Source organism: Balaenoptera borealis (genome assembly GCF_965194805.1).
Source record: "Balaenoptera borealis genome assembly, chromosome: 9".
NCBI lineage: Eukaryota > Metazoa > Chordata > Mammalia > Artiodactyla > Balaenopteridae > Balaenoptera > Balaenoptera borealis.
The window spans coordinates 44,671,822-44,694,886 of NC_138873.1; the positions used below are offsets into that span (position 1 = coordinate 44,671,822).

The following is a 23,065-nucleotide window of genomic DNA, read 5'->3' on the forward strand; positions in this document are numbered from 1 at the left end:
CTGAATTAAACAGTGCTATACTTAAAATTATACTGGGTCCCTTGTAAATCCTTAAGAAATATATCCATAGACAATAATAACTTTACCATCACCTACTGTGTGATCTTGGCTAGGATGCTTAACCTCTCTGGGCCTCAATTCTTCATGTCTAAAGATGGGGATAATAACAGTACCTACTTCATGGGGCTGCTACAAGGAGTAAATGAGATAAATAATGCAAAGTTCTTAGAACTGTATCTAGCACATGATAAAAGCTTAATATATGTTAGCTATTCAGGTGGACACTTTCTAACAGATTTCAAAATTCTAAAAGACACTTGATGCTCCATACAAATTTCAGGTGCAGTAAATAAGAGTATTTGTAAAAACATGACCAGGGATGAGCGTAGAGCTGAAGCAGTTCCTGAAGCATAGCTAAAAAATATCTTTCAACTGAATTAAAGTATAATGAAGCTAGAGTAAATATTAAGTATAACTTGTGGAAAATATGTTTGGTAATATAAGTTATATTACCAAAATTATATTACATTGTTCATTAAATAATGGAGTGATACATTACCTATGGTTTTAATGGAAAAAAGTGAATTCTGCTCAAACATACCTTTGCTAAATACAGGTGTGTGTGTGCATGTACGTGTGTATGTTATTGTTACCCAGAGGACTTAATTAGAGTCATAAAAAATGGGTTTACGTCTGCTTCAGACAAAATTTAAATATCAGTTTCTGGTACTTACTAAGATTAGCATTTCTTGCAGCTCAAATATTCATTCTTTTGTGATACTGAATGTGATTCTCAAATTTTTCATCTTATAAACTCTAATGTTCTAAAATATCTATCCAGTACCCACCTTCCAAATAATAACTTATTTTCCCTTTAAAGGTCACATATTTCCATTCAGGAGAGAAGATGCTAACAGGTAGTTTGGGCAGGGAAAGAATTAATCAATGCTGTCAGTAGTCTATGAGCCCATTTGTATTTCCTGGCATATGTGTTTAATACATTGAGGATTTGAATGAACTGATATATCACCAAGTAAATGAGGTATGGATGGGTGAAGAAATTAGGAAAATGAAGCACAGGCTTGTCTAAAAAGTTATTCGTTGCTCTAAAACTGTACAGTTCGAGTTTCTGAGACATTTAAAGAAACCCCTTTAAATTCTCGAGAGTACGGGCTCCTCTTCTTTTTCTTTCTCTCTCCATTCAGCCCCTCTCCTGACCTATCCACTTAACTCTACGCCTCCAACCATGGCTACCTTGAGAAACACTGTCTTTGGAAAATCTTACTCTGAAATTCTAACTCGATTACCAATAGGACACTGGAAGGTACACAGTCACTAGAACAGGAGCCATAGTCTCTTTTGTGAAATGGCTTTGGGAAGCAGTTGTTGATGCTGTGACTTCTGCAAGAATTCAGTTATTTTAAGGTAACACACAGACTGAAAAGACCCCAATTCAAACCAACACTGCGCAAAAGGACCCGCCCCTGAGTGCCCACAGGTGTGAGGCAAAATGCCCACACTCAATAAATATTGAAATCTGGTCTCCTAAAGCTCTTGATTCGTTCATTCAGCAAATATTTACAAGGTCCATGCTTTGTACTAGGCACTACCTGTACAGAGTGGAGTTTCAGTGGTAAATAACCAACAGTCCTTGAATTATATTCAGGAACAATTAAAAAGTGTGTTAAGAGGACACCATTGATGAGTTGAAAGATGGTTTCACGGCAGAATCCGCGACTTCTGCATTCTGAAGAAGCCAGAGTGTTTGGTATCTGTCTCCTCCATTTCACTAAGATCACCAGTAGCAGGTTAGCAGCAGCTAACCCAGCAAATGGCACACAGTAGAGACTCAAAGTTCGACACACATTTGGGAAGACTGGCGCTATAAAGAGATTCAAGTGTAACGCCAGCGGTGTTTACTTCTTCATGATCATGATCATGGTGGTCACCGCCATCACTCACACTTACTGAGCATTCCCCAACACTGTTCTACCACTTCACATATATCTTATTTCATCTTCCAAGGTTCCTAACAAATACAAATAAGAGAAAACAGGACAGGACCATAGCATGTCTACATTTCAGCCTTACTGGTATCAGAAGTGGCAAGATTTATTTTGACATAGGTGATTAAAGATAATTGATAGAAGCTTAGCACTAAACAGATCATTTGTGGGGAAAATACCACTATTAATGGTTATTATACCTCTGTGGTATATAAACGTTATTTTCTATTTCCTACACTTTCTCTAAATAGTAATTACTTTAAAATTCTCAAAGCAAGTAAGCAGACTTTAGGGATTTTACTAATGAAGAAACCAGGTGTAAGAAGGCAGGAGCCAGAGATGGCAGGAAGAGTAACCCTTTAGCACTGGTCCACAGTCAGGGGCAGAGGTCTGCCGGCCAGGTAACAAAGTTGATTGATTAAAGGTAAGTAGACTGGGGCCCAGCATTACTTAAACCAAAAACTCCAGGATGTATTTTAATTGTTAATATGAGTAAGTTACACAGCTACAGGGCATCAGTCTTGAAGGAAGGTTTCTTGGTGGTCTGGTTGCCACCCACAGAAACTGTGCTTCATACCCTCTAAGTAGGTAGTGATCGTGGAGTTGTTCTATGTATGATAATAAGCAGGGGGGGCAAAGAGATTTAAATAAAAAGCATCACCCCATGACTACTCCAATTAATACTTTAATTCTCTAATTTCTCCTTCCAACTTAGCAGACTGCACGTGAAAAGCTGAATTTGTTAATAAAGTAGGAATGTGTTTGAACGGCCGAGACTCTGCTGGGTGGCCAAGATCCTTGAAGACCTTAGGTCAAAGAGCCAAGAAGCTCTATATTTTTAACTTGGCAGGTTACTATGGAAAGACGGTGATGTCATTAAGCACCTGAAGCACAAAACTATGAATTCTTTAAGTAATGTGGCAATTTATTGTGCAATAGAAAATAGAATATAAAGCCCTTGTTCGAACTTTCTAAATGACTGTTTTTCTTGACCTGGCCTGAAGTTTCAGGGGTTTTCATCAACACCTGTTTTTTGCATGAATTTCTCCTTTCAAGCCCTCAGCAGGTATCTAACCACTAAACCACATTAGGTTATTTACACAAATAGATCATTTTTAGCTCTTGGGTTCTGTAATAGCACCTACAAATGTTCTTTTAAAACCTTTTCAAGAGGAATGAGGTGCAGCTAGGTGGTGGTGGAAGCTGTGGGCCTCCAAGTGCCCTAACTAAATTTCTGGGCACCTTCCTCATTTCCACTGCTAAAAGACTGAAGGATGATTGGAACAGGAAAGTCAGTATCCTGCTAGGGTAAGGAGATGAACACATCAGCTTAGTCTGTGGAGTTTTCCCTCAATGGGCTCCCTCACCAACAGCTCTTTACTTCAGAAATTTAACTCAATTAAACATTAGGAAATGAGACATTCATAACAGAGGAACTAGTTTCCTCCTCTGAAGAATGAAATGATTGATCCAGATAACCTTTAATGTTCCTTAGAGCTCTGAGTCTGAAAGAACAATAACATTCTGAATCAATAGTTTATGTACCTTAAGAGAAAATTTTAAATGTTAAAAAAACCCTCATGGGTAAACTAAAAAGACAAATGACAAACTGGGAAAAACATATGCAAACTATACCATAGAAAAGAGGTTTGTTTATAGGATACAGAACACTTCTAGGAGAAGGGGGCTAGACATAAAGTCTTAACTATATGAAAAGATGCTCAACCACACGCTTAGTAAGAGGAATGAAAATTACGAGTAAACCAAGATTCCAATTTTCACTTCTAAAATGAGCAAAAATCTAAATGTTCAACAAAAATGAGCAAAAATCTGAAAATTCAACAAAATCTAAACAACACATCTTGTTGGCAAGGCTGCAGGGACAGGCACTCTCTCACAGTGCTGGTGGAAATGCAAAATGATGCAACACCTATGGAGGGGGATTTAATAATATGTAACAGAATCATATATGTATTTACCTTTTGACTCATGAATCCCAGTTCCAAGAATCTCTCCCAAAGATTCAGGCAAATATATATGTGTGAGTGTGTGTGTGTGTGTGTGTGTGTGTGTGTGTGTGTGTGTGTCTACACATACATACACACAAAGCAGAAGTAACTGTATTAGCAAAAAAGAGGAAATAACACAGATGCCCATCAATAGGGAAATGACTGAAAATACTACAGTACATTCATATAATAGAGTACTACGCAGCTGTAGAAAGGAATGTGGACCATCTTTCTGTAACGTCAGTCAATGATCTTCAAGATAAACTGTTACATAAAAAGAGGTTAAATAAAGTATATATATTAGGATGTGACTTATCAAAGAAATTGGAAGGGGATATGAATGAGTACTTACTTTTAAAAACAATTGAAAGATAAACCAAAAACTTTTTTTTTTAAAAAAAGCTTACTTACACAAGGAAGGTGAAACACAGTGTGGGTAATAGGTCAGTAACGGAGACCAGATTTCTCTGAATATTCCTTGTTTTGTAAATTTGACTTGGGAAATATGTAATGCATGTTGGAGCTGGCTTGTACTGGCTCTTGGTAAAGGTTCAGGTGTTTTGTGAGCTGGTTGTCTTTACCCTTGCAGCTTGCAATTGGCCATGGTGGGAGTATCTACACCACTGATTACAGCACACAGACCTCTAACCCCCAAGAAACATTTATCAGCACATTACAGGAACGTCAGGAAATTATCAAACAAAATTAAATTTAAAAAGAGCATTTCTGGGGCTTCCCTGGTGGCGCAGTGGTTGAGAATCTGCCTGCCAATGCAGGGGGACACGGGTTCAAGCCCTGGTCTGGGAAGATCCCATACGCCGCGGGGCAACTAGGCCCGTGAGCCACAAGTACTGAGCCTGTGCGTCTGGAGCCTGTGCTCCGCAACGAGAGAGGCCGCGACAGTGAGAGGCCCGCGCACCGCGATGAAGAGTGGCCCCCGCTTGCCGCAACTGGAGAAAGCCCTCGCACAGAAACGAAGACCCAACACAGCCATAAATAAATAAATAAATAAATAAAGAGCATTCCTAAAGATTGAAAGCAAAACAAAACAAACCTAACAGTGAATTGACCGGGTAGCATTACTACATTGAAATGAGCCATTTCAAGGGACTGTAAGGCATAGTGATTTGACTATACAGCTATAGTGGAAATACCAAAAGAATTAAAAAATAATCCTAAACCTTTTTCAATACTGTGGTGTGAATGCTGGTATTGCCATTCTGAGAAGTCAGAGTGTTAAGGAATAAAAAGCAAATAAATAACTACATTACTGTCATGAGAATGAGATTTTTAGTGTAGTACTAAGGAGCTAGACATACAGGTTGTAGGTCATTAAGAAAACACCCTGTGGTCCTCAATGTGAATTAGATGTATTAGTATGAAGTTATGATGTCTTACATTTAATTAACATTACATGAATGAATCCCCTAGCTCTCTGCACTGAAAAAGCCCAGAAACAATCATCAAACCAGGAACAATGCACACCCTTAGGACCCAGGCACCCAGATTGTGGTCTCCAACTTCTATTTCCCACAAAAGGAACCAAGACTCCCCAACTACAGTTCTGGGTCAGGGAAAGTACAAACTATTGGAAGGAAAGAAGCTATAAAAGACTCCTCGATCATACCAAAAGGTTTCAGAAGCCAACATGAAGAGGCTCCTGCTGACCAAAGATGGAGGAAAAATCTGAGCAATAATAAGAATAACAACTGCCATGGACTGAAAAACATAAAATACATTTAAATCCATGAGTTTATAATGATACTCAAACACCTCACTGTACCACCTCTGGAGAATGTTAGGAAATAAGCTTATTGTTTTAGACACTGGTAAAGGTATCTATCCTGCTTTTTCTATACAAACTGTACTTCAGGGTAACCAAATAGTTGGAGTATTTTTCTTTACAGAAGTATTCTAGCTAATAAGCAAAGGAGCAATGATAGAATTAGGATACCTAGGTAATGATCATTCCTAGTAATATCACAAAGAGAAACAACCAGCAATAAAAGGTCTCCTGATTGAAATACACCATACCACTGTCTATAAAGTATTCTTGGCCAAAAAGTATTTGTGTGTGTGTGTCTCAAACCTGAATCAGATTAAACCTCTAGATCTAACTACCAATTTACAGGAAAAACAGGATACAGAGAAGCATGTTAAGTGACAACAAAATCCACATTGTAGGAAACTGTACAGGAAAGATGACCCAGTTTCTCAACAAATAAGCTGTAAAGGGAGAAAAGAGACATGGATAAGAAACCTACATTAACAGGGACATATCAATTAGGGGAAATTCATGAATTTAAGTTGAACAAACAATAAACAATCAGTAAAAAAGTATGAATATGTATGTATGCTACACATGTGCTTGTGTATCTCTACATATATTTGTGAGTATATATATGTATATATATGTTTGTGTGTATATACGTGTGTGTATATATACTTACGTGTGTGTGTGTGTACACACATAATTGGGGGAATCTGAAGTGAACTAAAGCATCTGATAAAATTAAGAAATAACTAATTTTTTATGTATGATGAACATACTATTTTAAAGAAAAAGAACTTATCTTCTGGAGAAATATACTGACATTTCACAGGTGAATTGGTACAATATATGGGATTTAAAAATATGGGGGGTGATGAATGGAAGAAGGATTGAGTGACAGTGACTTGAGATTAGTTTAAGTTGGGTAGTGGGCACAAAGGCATTCACTGTAACCATTCTCTCTACTTCTATGGATAAGACTAAATTTTTCTATAGTAAAGTTAAAAACCATATGAACAAAAACAACAAAAATTATGTATCTAATATTAACAAGCTGGTAATAGAACACTGATAGCAGACTAAGACATTCCAACTTAGAAGTCCCTCATGATCACCTGAGAAGCTTTTTCTAAATATCGTCTCTGAACCACCATGATCTTAATGAACCCCAAAGACAGAAGGAACTGTGTCATGTACCACAGGACTGTGGAAAGAAGGTTGAGAACCACTGTTTAAACACTGTAAGGGGGGGCGGCTGTACATCATTCGTCCAGTTTTTTATCTCCATGCCTGACATGTAGAAGGTACTCAAGAAATATTTGGTGAATTAATGATACCCTGGGGAAGTGAAAATGAACATGTGAGCTTAATAGCAGCTAAACGCTAGATGTGCAAAAAACACTGATATTTGACATTAAAAAACCACTTAGGTTACTGAGCTTAAAAAGACTTTCTTTAAGTAGAATGGGTTTTCATCATAAAGCCACAGACTAGTCACTTCCAACAGCTACAAGTAAACTCCTAGAATAAAAATAGTTTTAAATACACAATTGGGTGGGGTGAGGCTAGCAAATATTCTGATTCTACAATCTGTTTTGGACAAGACAGTGTTTCTTATGTGACTAACAAAGCAAACAGTAGTCAGATTCCTTGTGCTGAAATAAGTACACTATTTGCAAAAAAGGGTTGAGCATCCAAGGCTTATTCAATAAAGACACCACATTTTCCAAAGTTAAATGGGAATATAGAATGACAAATACCCACATATATTTACATACCCCCAAAAGAAGGCATATGACCACTTGGTATGGATTTTGTCTCATAATTACTAAATGGAGCCAAGCCCACTGTCTCACCACAGGAAACAGCAAAATACCTCAAGCACAAGAATAATCTAATTTTAAAGCTGGGAGGAGTTTAGAAACCTAATACAACCTTTTCATTGTGTTGATGAAAAAACAGACACCTAGAGAGGTTAAGGTGAAAAGTTCTGGAAATAGTCAGAGTAGCCACAGAGGAACACTTGGTCTACACAGGTGCACAGAATGAAGCACCAAGAATTAATCTTTGAACTTTCACATGAGTGATGTCTAACAGGGTATCAGTCTCGATTACAAACAAATAAGTGTATGCGTGTGTCACCATATATACACACAAAAATACTAGAATATGCACTTCTAATAAATACTTTTAAAACAAATTCTACAGCCTAGTATTCAAGGGCATCCATAATGTTACCTCACCTACTTTTTCAAAATCTTTTCCAAATGAACCATAGTAGATGGAAGGCAGCCACTTCTCTCAATTATCTTTGTGGTCTCTTACAGATGTAGTAGAGTAATCGTATAATTACAAAAACTATTGCATAGATCATTTTCAATGATGAAAGAATGATCAGAATATATAGAATGGATAAACAACAAGTTCCTACTGTATAGCACAGGGAACCATATTCAATATCTTGTGATAAACCATAATGGAAAAGAATATAAAAAAAGAATGTATATATGTGTATAGCTGAATCACTTTGCTGTACAGCAGAAACTAACACAACACAGGAAATCAACTATACTTCAATAAAAAAAGAATGATCAGAAAATATAATCTTTCCAATTCTTCTGTAAATCTGAACTGATATAAAAGCCATATTTCATATATATCTGTGAATATTATATAGAGACATATAGGACATTGTAAAATTTTTAAATATGGTAACCAATAACATTGTAAATTTTTAAATATGGCAACCAATAAAAGGTCTAAAAGTGAGAGAAGAAAGGAAGGCAGTGAGATGAGTTATCCACTTACATTTCTACAAGGTGCTATACAAGGCTTAGTTCAAAATATATACGGAAAATTATATGCAGGGGAGGAGGAAGGGAAGAAAAAGAACAAACCCTTATTTCACCTACTGGTCAAACATTCAATTATTTCAATTACTGATCAATCCTGAATCCATACCACTTTAATTCTGCAGAGATTTTTTAAAAAGATGTATCTATACCTATTATGGAATTTTCCTTCTCACCTACTTTACGTGTACAGTTGATGTGATTTAGCTCCAAAATGATGAAATTTAGTAGGAATCAGAATTTGGCCTCTCAACTTCCTGTTATTAGACTCTTTAGGATCCTGAAAACTGATTTAAAGAGTCTCCTAACATTGTTAAAGAGAATACTAACCACTGAAAATTACAATGATAACACTTACTTTCATCTTTGGGGGAAAAAACGTTTCTAATTGGGCTGATTCAAGATCCCTGAAGGAAACTGCAAGGTAAACCAATAATACTTTTAAAAAGCCAAAAGCAAAGTATAAAGATTATTTTTCTTATGAAATGAATACAGCAACCTTATTTAAATGGACATGATATGACCTTATCAAGTTAAGGGTTTTTGTAATCTCCACTGCAACTCTAAAGTAAAACCCAAAATTAAGCAATAAAATCTGAAGCCATTTACTGAACACAGTATAGTGTTGTAAACAATGAATTTAAATCCTTCAGGGTGCAATACAGCAGCTTCCCACTAGCTATCTATTTTACACATGGTAGTGTATATATGTCAATGCTACTCTCTCAATTCATCCTACCCTCCCCTTTTCCCTGTGTCTACAAGTCCACTCAGCTTGGTGCTCTGTGATGACCTAGAGGGGTGGGATGGGGGTCGGGGGGCGGGGGGAAAGGAGGCTCAAGAGGGAGGGGATATATGTATACATATAGCTGATTCACTTTGTTCTACAGCAGAAACTAACACAACATTGTAAAGCAATTATACTCCAATAAAAAAAAAAGTCACACATTCAGAATAATAAATAAATTCTTCAGGGTAATTATTGCTAACTCTACTATCAAATTCATGGATATCTTGCCTCTGTCTAAAAAATTTTAAATAGTATGCAAACACTGAAACATTTATATGCTAACATTTAAAATTTCTCTTATTAACAGCTGAGGACTTATATTAAAATTCTGAAATACAGGACCGCGTATCTACATTTTCACCATTGTGTTTCTCTCAAGCCTAAAAGTAAGAATTGGAGTAAGCTATTTTCATAAAAATTTAGAAACATTCATGGACACATTAATGGCTTCATGTAATAACCAAAGTAAATTTAGATGATGGTTTAAATCCACACTCCCCTCCAAAAGACTTCTTCCCCTACTTTTATATACTACCAAGTATTTTCAACCAACTAACACAAGAATGTGCTTTCTAAAAATATAAAGGGGATACGATCATCCCGTTATGAACTAACCTAAACATCTGAGTAATAACTTCTAAAATAAAATCACAGAAAAATATGGTGCATGGTTAAAACTATTAATATATATTTAAGACAAAGAGTTTATTTTTCAATAAGAAAACAAGGAAAAAGAGAGCCCAACCTGATCTTGTATGCCTGCCCACCCAATAGAACTTTCCACCATAATTTGTGCTTTTCACCTCTGGGGCAGTGGGAGGAGCTTAAACTCTGGGTAACCTCATGTAGTAAGGGAAAAGCAGTATAAATACTGCAGGGCAGCTCACCCGGGCACAGAGGAAGGCACAGAGAGCTGGTAAGAAACCAACTCCAGGAACTTCCAGCATCCAGGTAAGTCTATGACTGGTGGACTTCCATGTTAGCTTATTTGGAAACAAGCTTCAATTCATTATTTGTTTTTTGTGATTTAAAAAAATGGCTTTCCACTAAAGTGCACTCAGAAAGTTTAATTTGAATCAGTCTATAAAAAATAGTCCTAATTAAACTATATTTGTAAAAACATGTCCTAATCTGAATTTCAGTGTATTTGAGACTATTGGTAACTTCAGTCTATATCAAAGATCTTGAATTATTTAATACAGACATCCAATTACAGTTTCTGTGTTTCTTTTATTTAAATAACTTTATTTTCACTTGATTACCTGAATGTGGTTTTCAAAAACAACTAAGACATATATCTGTATAATTAACAAAATTATAACTCTCATTAATTTATGGAATATATTCAGAATATATAGGATAAGGTTAAAAAAAGTAGATAACTATTTAAAGAATTTATCTGTGAAACATCAGAAAAACGAAACAGGTCAATAATGAAGCTATATGAAATTATTGTTTTTCAGAATCCATCTGAGAACATGCTGCCACAAATAGCCCTTCTGCTGCTAATATCCTTGAACTTGGTCCATGGAGTATTTTATACTGAGCGATACCAAACACCTACAGGCATAAAAGGCCCACCATCCAACACCAAGACACAGTTCTTCATCCCTTATGCCATAAAGAGTAAAGGTAAACTGAACTATATATTTTGCTCTATTAACTAGTGGGTTTTTGCCTTCTACAATCATAATGATCTCTTTAACAAAAAGTTTTAAATTTTATTTGGCGTTAAATTTATCTTCAAACTCCTCAATTAGCCCAAAAGGATTTATGGAAAAAGTAGGTCTATTCAAGAACATTCATATCCTTCACACAAGTATAGCAGAAAGATATACCTGAAGAATATTAGGAAATTTTAGGTATAGAAATTTTTTCCCTCAATGATGCTTTTGCACAAATAACTACCCATAATCTAGACATATTAATCCAATCAAATTAATGTTTAAGATGTTTTAACTAAAAATAATTGCCAATTGTATACAAAAAGAGTAGCAGGTTTATATATCTAAACGCTTACACATATTTACTTCTAAAATTTATTTTGCTAGCTTACAAATACATACAAAATTGAGTCTTAATTATCAAATAAAATGAGATGCTCTCCAAAGAAATTTAATAGGCAAACGAAGTAACAATTCTCATAATTTTTAAATGCATTTTTGTTTAGTTTAGTAGTTAAGTGCACAGACCTAACTGCTTCAAACTAGCTACGCAACCTTGAGTAAGTTATTTATGCTCTCTGTGCTTTAGTTCCCTCATTTGTAAAACAAGGAGCACCTCTTTCAAGGGCTGTTCTGAATGAGTTAATATGTAAAGTGCTTAAGTGTTAGCTATTACTTCTACTACTACTATTACTACTACTTCTACTTCTCATACTACTTCCATTACTTCTACTTCTATTTCTACTTCTCTCCTCCTCCTCCTCTTACTACTACTATAGTACTGGTGGTATAGCCTTAGACAAGTTTTAACTCTGTTCTTGAATCTATCCTTCATCTGCTCAGCTTTCTTGGCTACTATGAAGAGTACTGATATAATGTATGTAAAGTACTAACAGGTCCTCAAAGAAGGGCAACTATTAGGTTTCATATTCACTAATTCCATTTAATAGCTATCTGGCACAAACTGCCCGTTACACTACAGAATTACACTGAGTAATATGAACTGATTGTAGGATTCAAATTTCTTTTCCACAGTATTTTTTCATTATGCTTACATATTTTATACTGTAAATAAAGCTATTTGCCATAAAAATTTTTATGCTTTTGGAAACAACCATTTTTAGCAAATTCAATGTATAGGATTGTCTTTTTAAAAAAGAAAGATGAAATTTTAAATGTTTCATGAAAGGTAGCTTAATGATCAAAAATAAATGCACAAGTACTCAACAGATTCTCCTGAATGTCTCAAAATACAAATAAAACATAAGAAAGAAAAAAGTTAGGAAAAAAGAATAAAAAACAAGAAAACATGATACTTTACTCGAAGCAACAAATGAAATTTGAAATGCTATGACAAACATACACTCTATGATCACAAATTCAGACTCTTTGTAGCTTACAAGACCATAAGGAACAGTTGTGAATTAAAATAAAATGCACCACCAGTTTTAGAAGGTTAAAATATTTTCTATCTTTTCACCATAATGTACGGCATCATTTTGTTTTTTTTGTAGAAAAAATGAAAATATATATCTTGTTAACAAATGAAAAGTTTAGAAGCTGTATTTGAACTATTAAATCCACTTTAGTCTACTTGACAATACAAGGTGGAAACTCAAAAACATTATTATCCCCTGGCAGTCAAACGAAGATAAAAGCCCACAATTTACACAAGCAAAACACAGAGTTGATAACAGATGCACAAAGAACTCCTGTGCAATTCCTAGGCACATCTATTCAAACAGGTTAAAAGAGAACTCAGTCCAAAACATACTAAAGTATGCTGCAGAGGGTTCCACAACTGGTGGGCACACAAGTGCCACATTCTGACACAATCAACCACTTTGTCGGCATTTAAGAGACTTCTCTACTGGGTAATCGTTATTCCTTGAGGATGGCGCCACCCTATCAAGCTACAAACAAGGGCTTGTGTCCCTCAAGGATACAACAGAAATCACATTCTTTCACGTACTGGAGAGGTGGAGAACCTATTAGGGTAACATTCTAAGTGATAGAGATCACTGTCTTCGGAGTTCCAGTCTCAAATGGTGCTCAATGCAGTCATTCTCAGTAAGACTTGCTTTTCCTCTCTACTTTAACAGTTAAACAGATTTCCAACCAGACCAAGACAATTATTTTTAGTACAGACATGATCTTTATAAGATTCTGAAGCAAACCCCAATTTAATATGGTTTGCATTTTTAAAAATGTCCTATTTTATTCCAAATCATTAAAAGAAATCCTTTACTTATTCATTTATTCTATTTGCAATGCATCAATGCTCATTTATACATACAGACATATCATATATGTACACTAAAGTCAACCAACAATACATGTGTAAATACATGGAAATCTCTTCCAGAAATTAATTTTTTCATAGTCTTTTTCCTGACGTCATTGTCTTAAAATCTATGAGTAAGTAAAACTCCACACATTTGTTTGCAAAATGAAGTATAACTTCTAGTTAGTACAAAATATATAGATACCCAAATGAATTTCCTATTTCAGTATATCTGTTTTAATGATTCTGCTCTGTATTTTGTTTCATTTGTTATCAAATGTTTTGCAAATATCAGGAACACCTCTACCCAAGAGTATAATATTCTCAACTACTGTTGGCTGACTACTTCTTACATGCCAGTTAATTAATATGAAAGATTTTAAATGTACCAACAACTAATAGTTAAAAGAAACTATACCCATAAAAATACATTTTCAAAGGCAATTTACAATTCAATTCATTTAATATTAATTCCATTTTAGTCTTCATTTTGATATTTAAAGCCATTAAAGATTTAGTTAAGGGGCTTCCCTGGTGGCGCAGTGGTTGAGAATCTGTCTGCCAATGCAGGGGACAGGGGTTCGAGCCCTGGTCTGGGAAGATCCCACATGCCGCGGAGCAACTGGGCCCGTGAGCCACAATTACTGAGCCTGCGTGTCTGGAGCCTGTGCTCCGCAACAAGAGAGGCCGCGATAGTGAGAGGCCCGCGCACCGCGATGAAAAGTGGCCCCCGCTTGCCACAACTAGAGAAAGCCCTCGCAGAGAAACGAAGACCCAACACAGCCATAAATAAAATAAATAAATAAATTAAAAAAAAAAAAAAAGATTTAGTTAAATGGAGTTTAAGCATATTAATACTTTCTGTACAAAAAAGATGTAGCTCAAAAGTCACAGTTGTAAGTCATTTTCAGGGTTTTGACCAAACTATTTGACTACTGCGACATCTACTAAAACTATCATTACTATGAACTATTCGGACAGCATAAGAATCTAAATAGTATACACAGGCATTCTAACTATATTTCTGAAAATTTATTAAACAGAAAATTAATTTTAATATAAATCCTGCAAGTAGATATTTAGAAACGTAAGCAATTTCATTACCATCTTTGCTAGCTATCAAAGAATTTCTCTGAGGAAAAAAAGACTATTTTATCTAGAGGCTTATGATAATGCTGCCTAAAGATTCTTTGACATGGTAATGCTTCCATAATGGTATATCCTAATGCCAGCAATGTCTGTTACATCCCACCTTAGATTGACTAAAACTAAAACCCTGGACACCTCTTAAAGCACTTATCAGATGGACACCTGTTTTATTCTCTTTGTGATTAAAGCTCTTATAGGAGGTGTTTTGTGCTTTTCCTATACTTGTTGCTCAATAGCATGCTTCACATCACAGGCACTGAATAAGTAATTTTTTAGTTTAAATTTATTATATCAGTATAAGTACTTAGCTCAAATGAACCCACAGATCTATGAAATCAACAATATTTGCATTAATCAAAGAAAACTTTATATAAGCACTTTAACACTACTGTATGTACCTTGCCCATTAATTCTCTAATTCCTTGTTTCAATGTTAAGTCAATAACAGAGAATGTACGAGCTCACGGTATGTACTGAGGTAAAAAAAAAAAAAAAGTCATCCTAAATCTAAACTGTTCAGCAGGGTCATGGCAGACGTAAATTAAAACAGACTGCATTTCTCCCTTATCTTATAGGATAGCTTTTTTTTTTTTTTTTTTTTTTTTAATAAATTTATTTATTTATTTTTGGCTGTGTTGGGTCTTCGTTTCTGTGCGAGGGCTTTCTCTAGTTCCGGTGAGCGGGGGCCACTCCTCATCGCGGTGCGCCGGCCTCTCACTGTCGTGACCTCTCTTGTTGCGGAGCACAGACTCCAGATGCACAGGCTCAGTAGTCGTGGCTCACGGGCCTAGTTGCTCCGCGGCATGTGGGATCTTCCCAGACCTGGGCTCGAACCCGTGTCCCCTGCATTGACAGGCGGATTCTCAACCACTGCGCCACCAGGGAAGCCCTAGGATAGCTTTTTTGAGGGGAAGTTGTTATAGTTCTTAAACTTGTTCCCATTTATTCTGTACTTGCCTTTTTCTTCTTTTTCTGTCAAATGCCTTTTTTTCCCCCTTCCTTTCTAGGTAGATGATTTTCCTAAAATAAATGTGATAAATTTACCTGCAATGCACTCTTACTCTAAATGAATTCTTCAATCCCAGCTTATTTTCATGGATCGTTAGGATGCAATGAAAGTACTATGGTAGCCATGATCTTGTACAATCATCTTCTCTAGCTGTGTTTTTTAAAACAATATAAAATGTATTGTCAAACCATTTAAGACCAGTCTGCCAAAATGGTCTGACTGACACTGCAATGTCCTGTCCTCATTTATATTTTGAGAAGCAATGATTCCTTAGCATTACTAACCACCCCCCACCCGGACCCGGTATGTGTACTGGGCATGTCTTGTAGGTGTATCAGTAAGAGGAGAGCAAGGTATTCCTGGTCCACCAGGCCCTGCTGGACCTCGAGGGCACCCAGGTCCATCTGGACCACCAGGAAAACCAGGCTATGGAAGTCCTGGACCCCAAGGAGAGCCAGGGTTGCCAGGACCGCCGGGACCATCAGCCACTGGGAAGCCAGGTTTGCCAGGACTCCCAGGAAAACCAGGAGAGAGAGGACCATACGGACCAAAAGGAGATATTGGACCAGCCGGTTTACCAGGACTACGGGGCCCGCCAGGGCCACCTGGAATCCCCGGCCCAGCCGGAATTTCTGTTTCAGGAAAACCTGGGCCACAGGGACCTCCAGGAGCCCCAGGACCCAGGGGTTTTCCTGGAGAAAAGGGTGCACCAGGAGTCCCTGGTATGAATGGACAGAAAGGGGAAACGGGATATGGTGCTCCTGGCCGCCCTGGTGGCAGGGGCCTCCCAGGTCCTCAGGGTCCCATGGGACCACCTGGCCCTCCTGGAGTGGGAAAAAGCGGTGAAAATGGGTTTCCAGGACAGCCAGGTATCAAAGGTGATCGGGGCTTTCCAGGTGAAAGGGGGCCAACTGGTCCACCAGGCCCCCAAGGTCCTCCTGGGGAACAAGGACCAGAAGGCACTGGAAAGCCAGGAGCCCCTGGAGCCCCAGGCCAGCCAGGGGTTCCAGGGACAAAAGGTCACCCTGGGGCTCCAGGAATAGCTGGGCCCCCAGGGGCTCCTGGCTTTGGGAAACCAGGCTTGCCAGGCCTGAAAGGACAAAGAGGACCTGTAGGCCTTCCGGGGGGTCCGGGTGCCAAAGGGGAACAAGGCCCAGCAGGTCATCCCGGGGAACCAGGTCTGACTGGACCCCCTGGGAATATGGGACCCCAAGGACCAAAAGGCATTCCAGGCAACCACGGGATCCCAGGCCCTAAAGGTGAGATGGGGCCAGTCGGGCCTGCAGGATACCCTGGGGCTAAGGGAGAAAGGGGCTCCTCTGGGTTAGATGGAAAACCAGGGTACCCAGGAGAACCGGGTCTCAGTGGTCCCAAGGGTAACCCAGGGTTGCCGGGCCCAAAAGGTGACCCTGGAATTAGAGGACCTCCTGGCCTCCCAGGCCCTGCGGGCCCAGCAGGAGCTAAGGGAGTGCCTGGGCACAATGGTGAGGCTGGGCCAAGAGGTGCCCCTGGAATGCCAGGTACTAGAGGTCCCATCGGGCCACCAGGCATTCCAGGATTCCCTGGATCCAAAGGGGATCCAGGAACTCCAGGTCCTCCTGGTCCAGCTGGCATAGCAACTAAAGGTCTCAATGGACCCACTGGGCCACCAGGTCCAAGAGGGCACGCTGGAGAGCCTGGTCTCCCAGGGCGCCTGGGGCCCCCAGGCCCCCCAGGCCCCCCAGGCCAAGCAGTCCTGCCCGAGGGCTTTGTGAAGGCAGGCCAGAGGCCTTTTGTTAGTGCCAACCAGGGAGTAACAGGAATGCCTGTGTCTGCTTTCACTGTTATTCTCTCCAAAGCTTACCCAACTATAGGTACTCCTATCCCATTTGATAAAATTTTATATAACAGGCAACAGCATTATGACCCAAGAACTGGAATCTTTACCTGTAGGATTCCAGGAATATATTACTTCTCCTACCACGTGCATGTGAAAGGGACCCATGCTTGGGTGGGCCTGTATAAGAACGGCACCCCTGTAATGTACACCTATGATGAGTACATCAAAGGCTACCTAGATCAGGCTTCAGGGAGCGCCATAATCGATCTCACAGAAAATGACCAGGTGTGGCTCCAGCTGCCCAACGCAGGGTCGAATGGGCTATACTCCTCTGAGTATGTCCACTCCTCTTTCTCAGGATTCTTAGTGGCTCCAATGTGAGCATATTCCCACCGAGCTAATATGAATCTGCTTGAAAAGGCATTCCCCAACTCCACCCCACCCCACAAAATGCATATGGAGGTAGGCTGAAAAAAATATGACTAATTTTAGTTTTCCAAAATACAAATCTGAGCTTTCAGACATAGTGTACAACATGTGAAGGCCCTCTCGAGTTTCTAGTCAGCAATCCTAAGTCTCTTTAAAGTTTTCTGTGAACTCCTTCAGTATTTAAAAATTCTACCATAAAAGTACTGCTAAGCTAAAAAAATAAAATGATCTCAAAAAACCCTGAAATGTGATGCTAAATCATGTTAAATTTGATTTTAGAAATTCAGCATTTCCTTTTAAAATAAGCCTGTTTCTAACAATTAACAGGAGAACTTCTAGGAAATATTCAGGTGTCATGTATCTTTATGGGACTTAAATACTTGAATATCCAAATTTAAAAGGCATTGTATACCCTAAGATCTTTCTGATGGTGCATTACTCAAAGGCTTACATGGTCCCCTTCATCAATATCTATTCAAGTATACAGGTGCATATAGACTTTTTACAGCTCTCATAAAAAACCCAAAATATTATGTTAAAAATAATCTGAAACGCAAGGTGCTTTAGTCATGAACCTTTTCAAACTTTTCTGTGATTGCAGGAAAGCTTTCTGTATACCCTTCACAACTTGGGTAGTGAAGGGTATACAGATGATGTCTGGATGAATAGGATAGGTCAAACAAATGATGTCTGACCTATTCTATTTATTTGACAGAAGTGTGATTAATGTGCTTTAATTCCTTATTGAGTCTAATGTAATATGATTTTGTGGGTTTACAGAGCATTAGCATATGTACCTTGGGCCTTCGATTCCAGTGAAATTATAACTGATGTGAAGGATTTCAAAATGTGACTAGAAATGAAATGATGTTATTTATTTATGCTCTGTACTGTATTTTTATGTTGCTGTTTAAAACTTTTAAGCTGTGCCTCGTGAAATGTTTTATCTACTCCTTATTTACAATGCAATAAAATAACATGAATAGATTATTATGCTGAATTTATCTGACACCAACAATTTGCTATTCTCAACCATTTTTTTAAGGCTTTTCATTTTACAAAGCTAATAAATAGTAAAATGATAAAGTGGTGGGTAGCTTTTATAGGTGTCATGGTTATGCCCTCCTACTGGAGATGGGCATTCCCACACACCCAAGCACTCAGTGTGGACTGTGAAAAGCCATCAAACAGAACCACATGTGATCTACAAGCCAGGGTGAAGGGCTGGTGGCTGGGATTAGAAAAGTAAGACAATCACCCAAATGTAGTGATGTTCTTCTGGGAAGGAAAGAAGCAGGCAACAGAGAAATATGTAGTCTGAACAAATATTCTGTAGTTACTATTTATTGCCTTGACATGTTTTTAGTCATAACATTTAGGATTATTTTGATGGCTTACACTACATTAAAAGGAAGGCAAGCAATTTTTATGTCAATCAAAAGGCAACATTTTTCTCAGCTGAAAAACACTGTTCTTGAGCATCCACCAGTCCACTGGCTAAATTAGGGCAGTCTGGTTCAAGTCATCAGGGTAACATACTATAAAGGCATCTCTTAATTCCTTAGAAGCAATCTCCCTGTGTAACCCAAACAAACCTGTGGACGGAACCGTAAAACCCTAGGCTTGGGTTGGTGATATCTCTGCTGCCATTCTAGGTGAGCCGTTCCTGTTTTTAAGCAATAAGAATAGAATTTTCACTTTCCCTATCTGTCTATAATTACTATACTAATGATTACAAGTATCACCAACCTTCATTCCCAAGCCAGGAAACAGCAAATTCTGGGGAACCCACAAAATGACCCTATTGGTAAGCATGTAAAAGACTGCATATCTTAGAATACTGGCCATTATAGCCACGAAACAGACATGAATAAAAGAACCTCTTAAAATATAACCAGTATCAACTTTATGGCAATATTTAAAACCAAATTAAATCTTAATTAAGGAACACAGAAAAATAGGTAACTTCTAAATAATTCATTAGATACACAGCACTGAACAAACATCTAAAGTCTCTCTTCACGTTACTCACCTTTAAAAGCTGACATTTTATAATTATGTTGTATACCAGCCACTATGTCCTTCCAAAAATCAAATGGTTTTTGACCATTGTTCTGCTAAAGAAAATAAAAAATCCAAATGTGATACATGTAATAATTTTGTTTTTAAGCATAACAGAAAACACCTGACAAACAACTATAATATCACTGTACTCTAAAATAGGGATTCATGTTTTAGAAAACATAACAGATAAAAACTTCTCATTTTTCTAAATGTGATTTTAGAAAGAAATCTTCCATGAAAATCACTGATACAGAGAGATATATACATATGACTAAATATTAATATAACTCACATAACCCAAATAAAAATTTCCACTCATTATAAAGTCTAAACATTACAGAATATTTTTAACACATGAGCAAATCTACAATGTTATAGCCTGTGAGGTACCAGAATGTGTCACTTCATGTACCATGGCATCAGTGGAGCTAAGAGACCTGAAGCCTTAAAACCTCAAAAGCTGGTTACTGTAGAATTCTGTGCACATTTACTTGAGTTTCAGTATAAAAGAGGAGCAAGTCTCTATTATTAAGGAGGTTCCTAATCCAAAATTCAAATCATTTTTACTAAGATTTTTTTTAAACCAGAAAGCAAGTAAACAGGAAATTATACGTTAATAACCCTGTGCTTCCTTGGAAACATTAACCAGTGTCCTTCTATCTAAACAAAGACCAAAGACTAGATATTATTAAATTATATAAAGTCCAATTTAAAGACTGGTGCATTTGTATATAATCGCTATAAAACGAGAAACTGACTCCATCTCATAATAACTTCTATAAGCCAGAACTACTGCTCAACAGAAACTTTCACAAACATACAAATTAATTCTGATTCAAAAATAAACCATTATCTAGTCCTATCAGAAACATTATCATTGTGATTTTTAAAGACAATATATGCAAAAAGGAAAGTGATTCTGCCATAAAACCAGTTTATGTTCACAGGTCCTAAACTCTAGGTATAAACTGATATAACCAGAAATCTATTTAATCCTGATACATAGGACAAGGAAAAAGTCTATATGCATTAAACTATGCCCAGAATGATGAATTTTAAAATTTCTTCTCATTTTTCTGGTTTTATACTATTTACAATGCTTAAAAAGACACACGGAATTTCCTTAAATTTCTTTTATTTTTAAAAATTCTGCTAATGAAACCAAGAAATATTTTTTCCATACGCAAGTTTGGTATTTTCTTTTTCTAGACTATTGCACTCCCTGCTGCAGAACAGGTTTATTATTGGTGGGGTCGGGGAGGGAGAAGGGATGGTCGCTATTTAATTTTCCAAAAATATTTTGACCAAATTCTCTATGTTTTTCCTCCTCAGTCACCTCTGAAACCACAAAGAGGAAACTAAGTAAAATCTCAACTCAGAAGACATATATAATTAAGTCCTCTGATTTATAGCTAAATACATTGCACAGTTTCTAAAAAATGAGTCCCCACTCACCTTTGTTAAAGAGTCCACCACTCTGGCACACAGAAGAGCTCCAGGCAGGTCAAAGTAGTTATCATAAAAATAATATTTTCCTAAAAAGAACAAAAATTTAAACTGGGAACAAATTGATGCCTCGTTTATGTGACATACACAGAAACTTGGCTGAAGAGAGACTAGATTTTGGTTTCGCTGCTCAAAGGGGCTTTTATTTCAATTCAGAATCACTCCACTACAGCCTATCATCACCTTTCAAAGAAGGCTTCAGCTACAAGGCTACTACAAGAAAGTGAAAACAGGATATCCATAGTTAAGCACTTTATTAAAAAATATTTATTTTTTTAAATGTGAAAATTAGACCATATCCCAAATATGAAATAGATTATGAAAAAGTCACAATCTAAATTATCAAGGTCACTGAATTTCAAAACCATCAACCTAACACTGGAATACCATGAAGTGCTCCACACGATAGTGCCTTTGCAAATCTGTGCTCTGGTCCCCTAGAGTCCCGCGTTCAATCTTCATACAATTTCAGACAAACTTCAGTACAGCCAGGGTGAAGAGAAGAATAAAAAAATCAGATCACGTGAGAACACAGTGTGCTTATCTTAGAGAAACTCGGAAGCACAGGACTGGCACACTCTAGGGTCTCTGGGAGGAGAGGGATTTGATTTATCCTGTTCGGCCCTAGAGTAGAATTAAACTTGAGCCCTTCCTTGGCACCGATGTCATTTTTGACTCTGCTGTCCCTGGGCAGACACTTCTGAGGACCCATGTCACATCCCCTTGGTCCGTGGCTGACCCCAGCCACAGCTGTGCTAAATAGCAGCATCCTACCTCAAGCTCACCTGTGCCATTCCCTTTCTCTGAGAGCCTCTGGAGCCCACATGGCAAGCCTCTCAATCAACAGGGTCAGGAGCCAGTGGACGAATGCCCCAGCCTCCTTTCCCCTGGATTGACAACTCTGAGAGGTGTTCTCTGCACTTCTCCTCAGAAGCCCCAGTGGAATTCAGCTCCTGCTGTCCTCTCCTTCCACGTCACACCCTCACAACTATCTCACTCCCGCATACTGGGATCAGGAGCGACCACTCTGCTCCGAGGGGGAACGTAACCTCAGAGTCCTCTAGAGAACCCTTGGTGCAAGGAGGAATCCAACAGAACCAATACATGGAGTCAGATTTCAGTTTAATGTAAGAAAGTACTTTTCAAACGGTCATAAGTACTCTTGTGCAGAGTATTGGTAACTGCCTGATTCTGAGTCCCCACTCCTCCCATTTGTAAGCTGTGTATGAGGTTATGCAACACAGCTGCCTTGTTCCTTAGTGTCCACTAAGCACAATGTCCAGCATATTGTAGGCACTCAATAAATGTTTGTTGAATGAATGAATGATCTAAAAATAGAGTGGATTACTGTCAACCCTTGAACAACATGGGTTTGAGCTGCATGAGTCCACTTATACATGTAATTTTTTCAATAGTAAATACTATAGCAGTGCATGATCTGTGATCTGCAGTTGGTTGAATCCACAGATGTAGAGCCTCAGATAGGGAGGAACCCCAGGTAGGGAGGGCGACCATAAAGTTATACTCAGATTTTTGACTTCACGAGGGTAAGTGTCCCCAACCCCTGAGTTGTTCAAGAGTCAAGTATATTTTGGAATGAAGAAGTGTCACGGGTAAATTAGGAGAAAACTCTCTGCAAGGGCCAGATGTCTATCCCTTTAAATGTTATTTAATGCCCCTCACGTCTTCATGTCAAATTATTAAGGATATATA

At 37.9% G+C, this 23,065-nt stretch overlaps 2 protein-coding genes across 6 annotated transcripts in view; one reads left to right on the top strand and one right to left on the bottom strand.

The window, feature by feature from the left end:
• The window catches only part of NT5DC1 (5'-nucleotidase domain containing 1), a 125,708-nt gene that overhangs the window by 89,118 nt on the left and 13,525 nt on the right, over nucleotides 1–23,065 (bottom strand). For 4 of the 5 annotated variants that reach the window (XR_014248212.1, XM_082404829.1, XM_082404832.1 and 1 more), the window contains exons 5-6: nucleotides 21,302–21,381; nucleotides 19,815–19,899 (exon numbers count right to left, since the gene is read on the bottom strand). Coding sequence is in view for 4 of the 5 variants with exons in the window: in XM_082404829.1 (XP_082260955.1) it covers nucleotides 19,815–19,899; nucleotides 21,302–21,381 (165 nt within the window). In the remaining variant the exon portion in view is untranslated. The remainder of the gene's footprint in view (nucleotides 1–19,814; nucleotides 19,900–21,301; nucleotides 21,382–23,065) is intronic. The other variant, XM_082404831.1, reaches the window with a different exon arrangement.
• COL10A1 (collagen type X alpha 1 chain) lies at nucleotides 2,193–19,262 on the top strand. The gene is made up of 2 exons (XM_082404920.1): nucleotides 2,193–11,060; nucleotides 15,864–19,262. Exons 1-2 carry the CDS (start codon nucleotides 10,862–10,864, stop codon nucleotides 17,732–17,734), a joined length of 2,070 nt encoding a protein of 689 aa, XP_082261046.1. The 5' UTR covers nucleotides 2,193–10,861; the 3' UTR covers nucleotides 17,735–19,262.

Bases quoted from the DNA above. Each gene is read 5' to 3' on its own strand.
- COL10A1 (XM_082404920.1), top strand. From the start codon at position 10,862: ATGAAGCTATATGAAATTATTGTTTTTCAGAATCCATCTGAGAACATG. The intron at 11,061-15,863 runs GTAAACTGAACT...CATGTCTTGTAG, and splicing joins TTATGCCATAAAGAGTAAAG to GTGTATCAGTAAGAGGAGAG.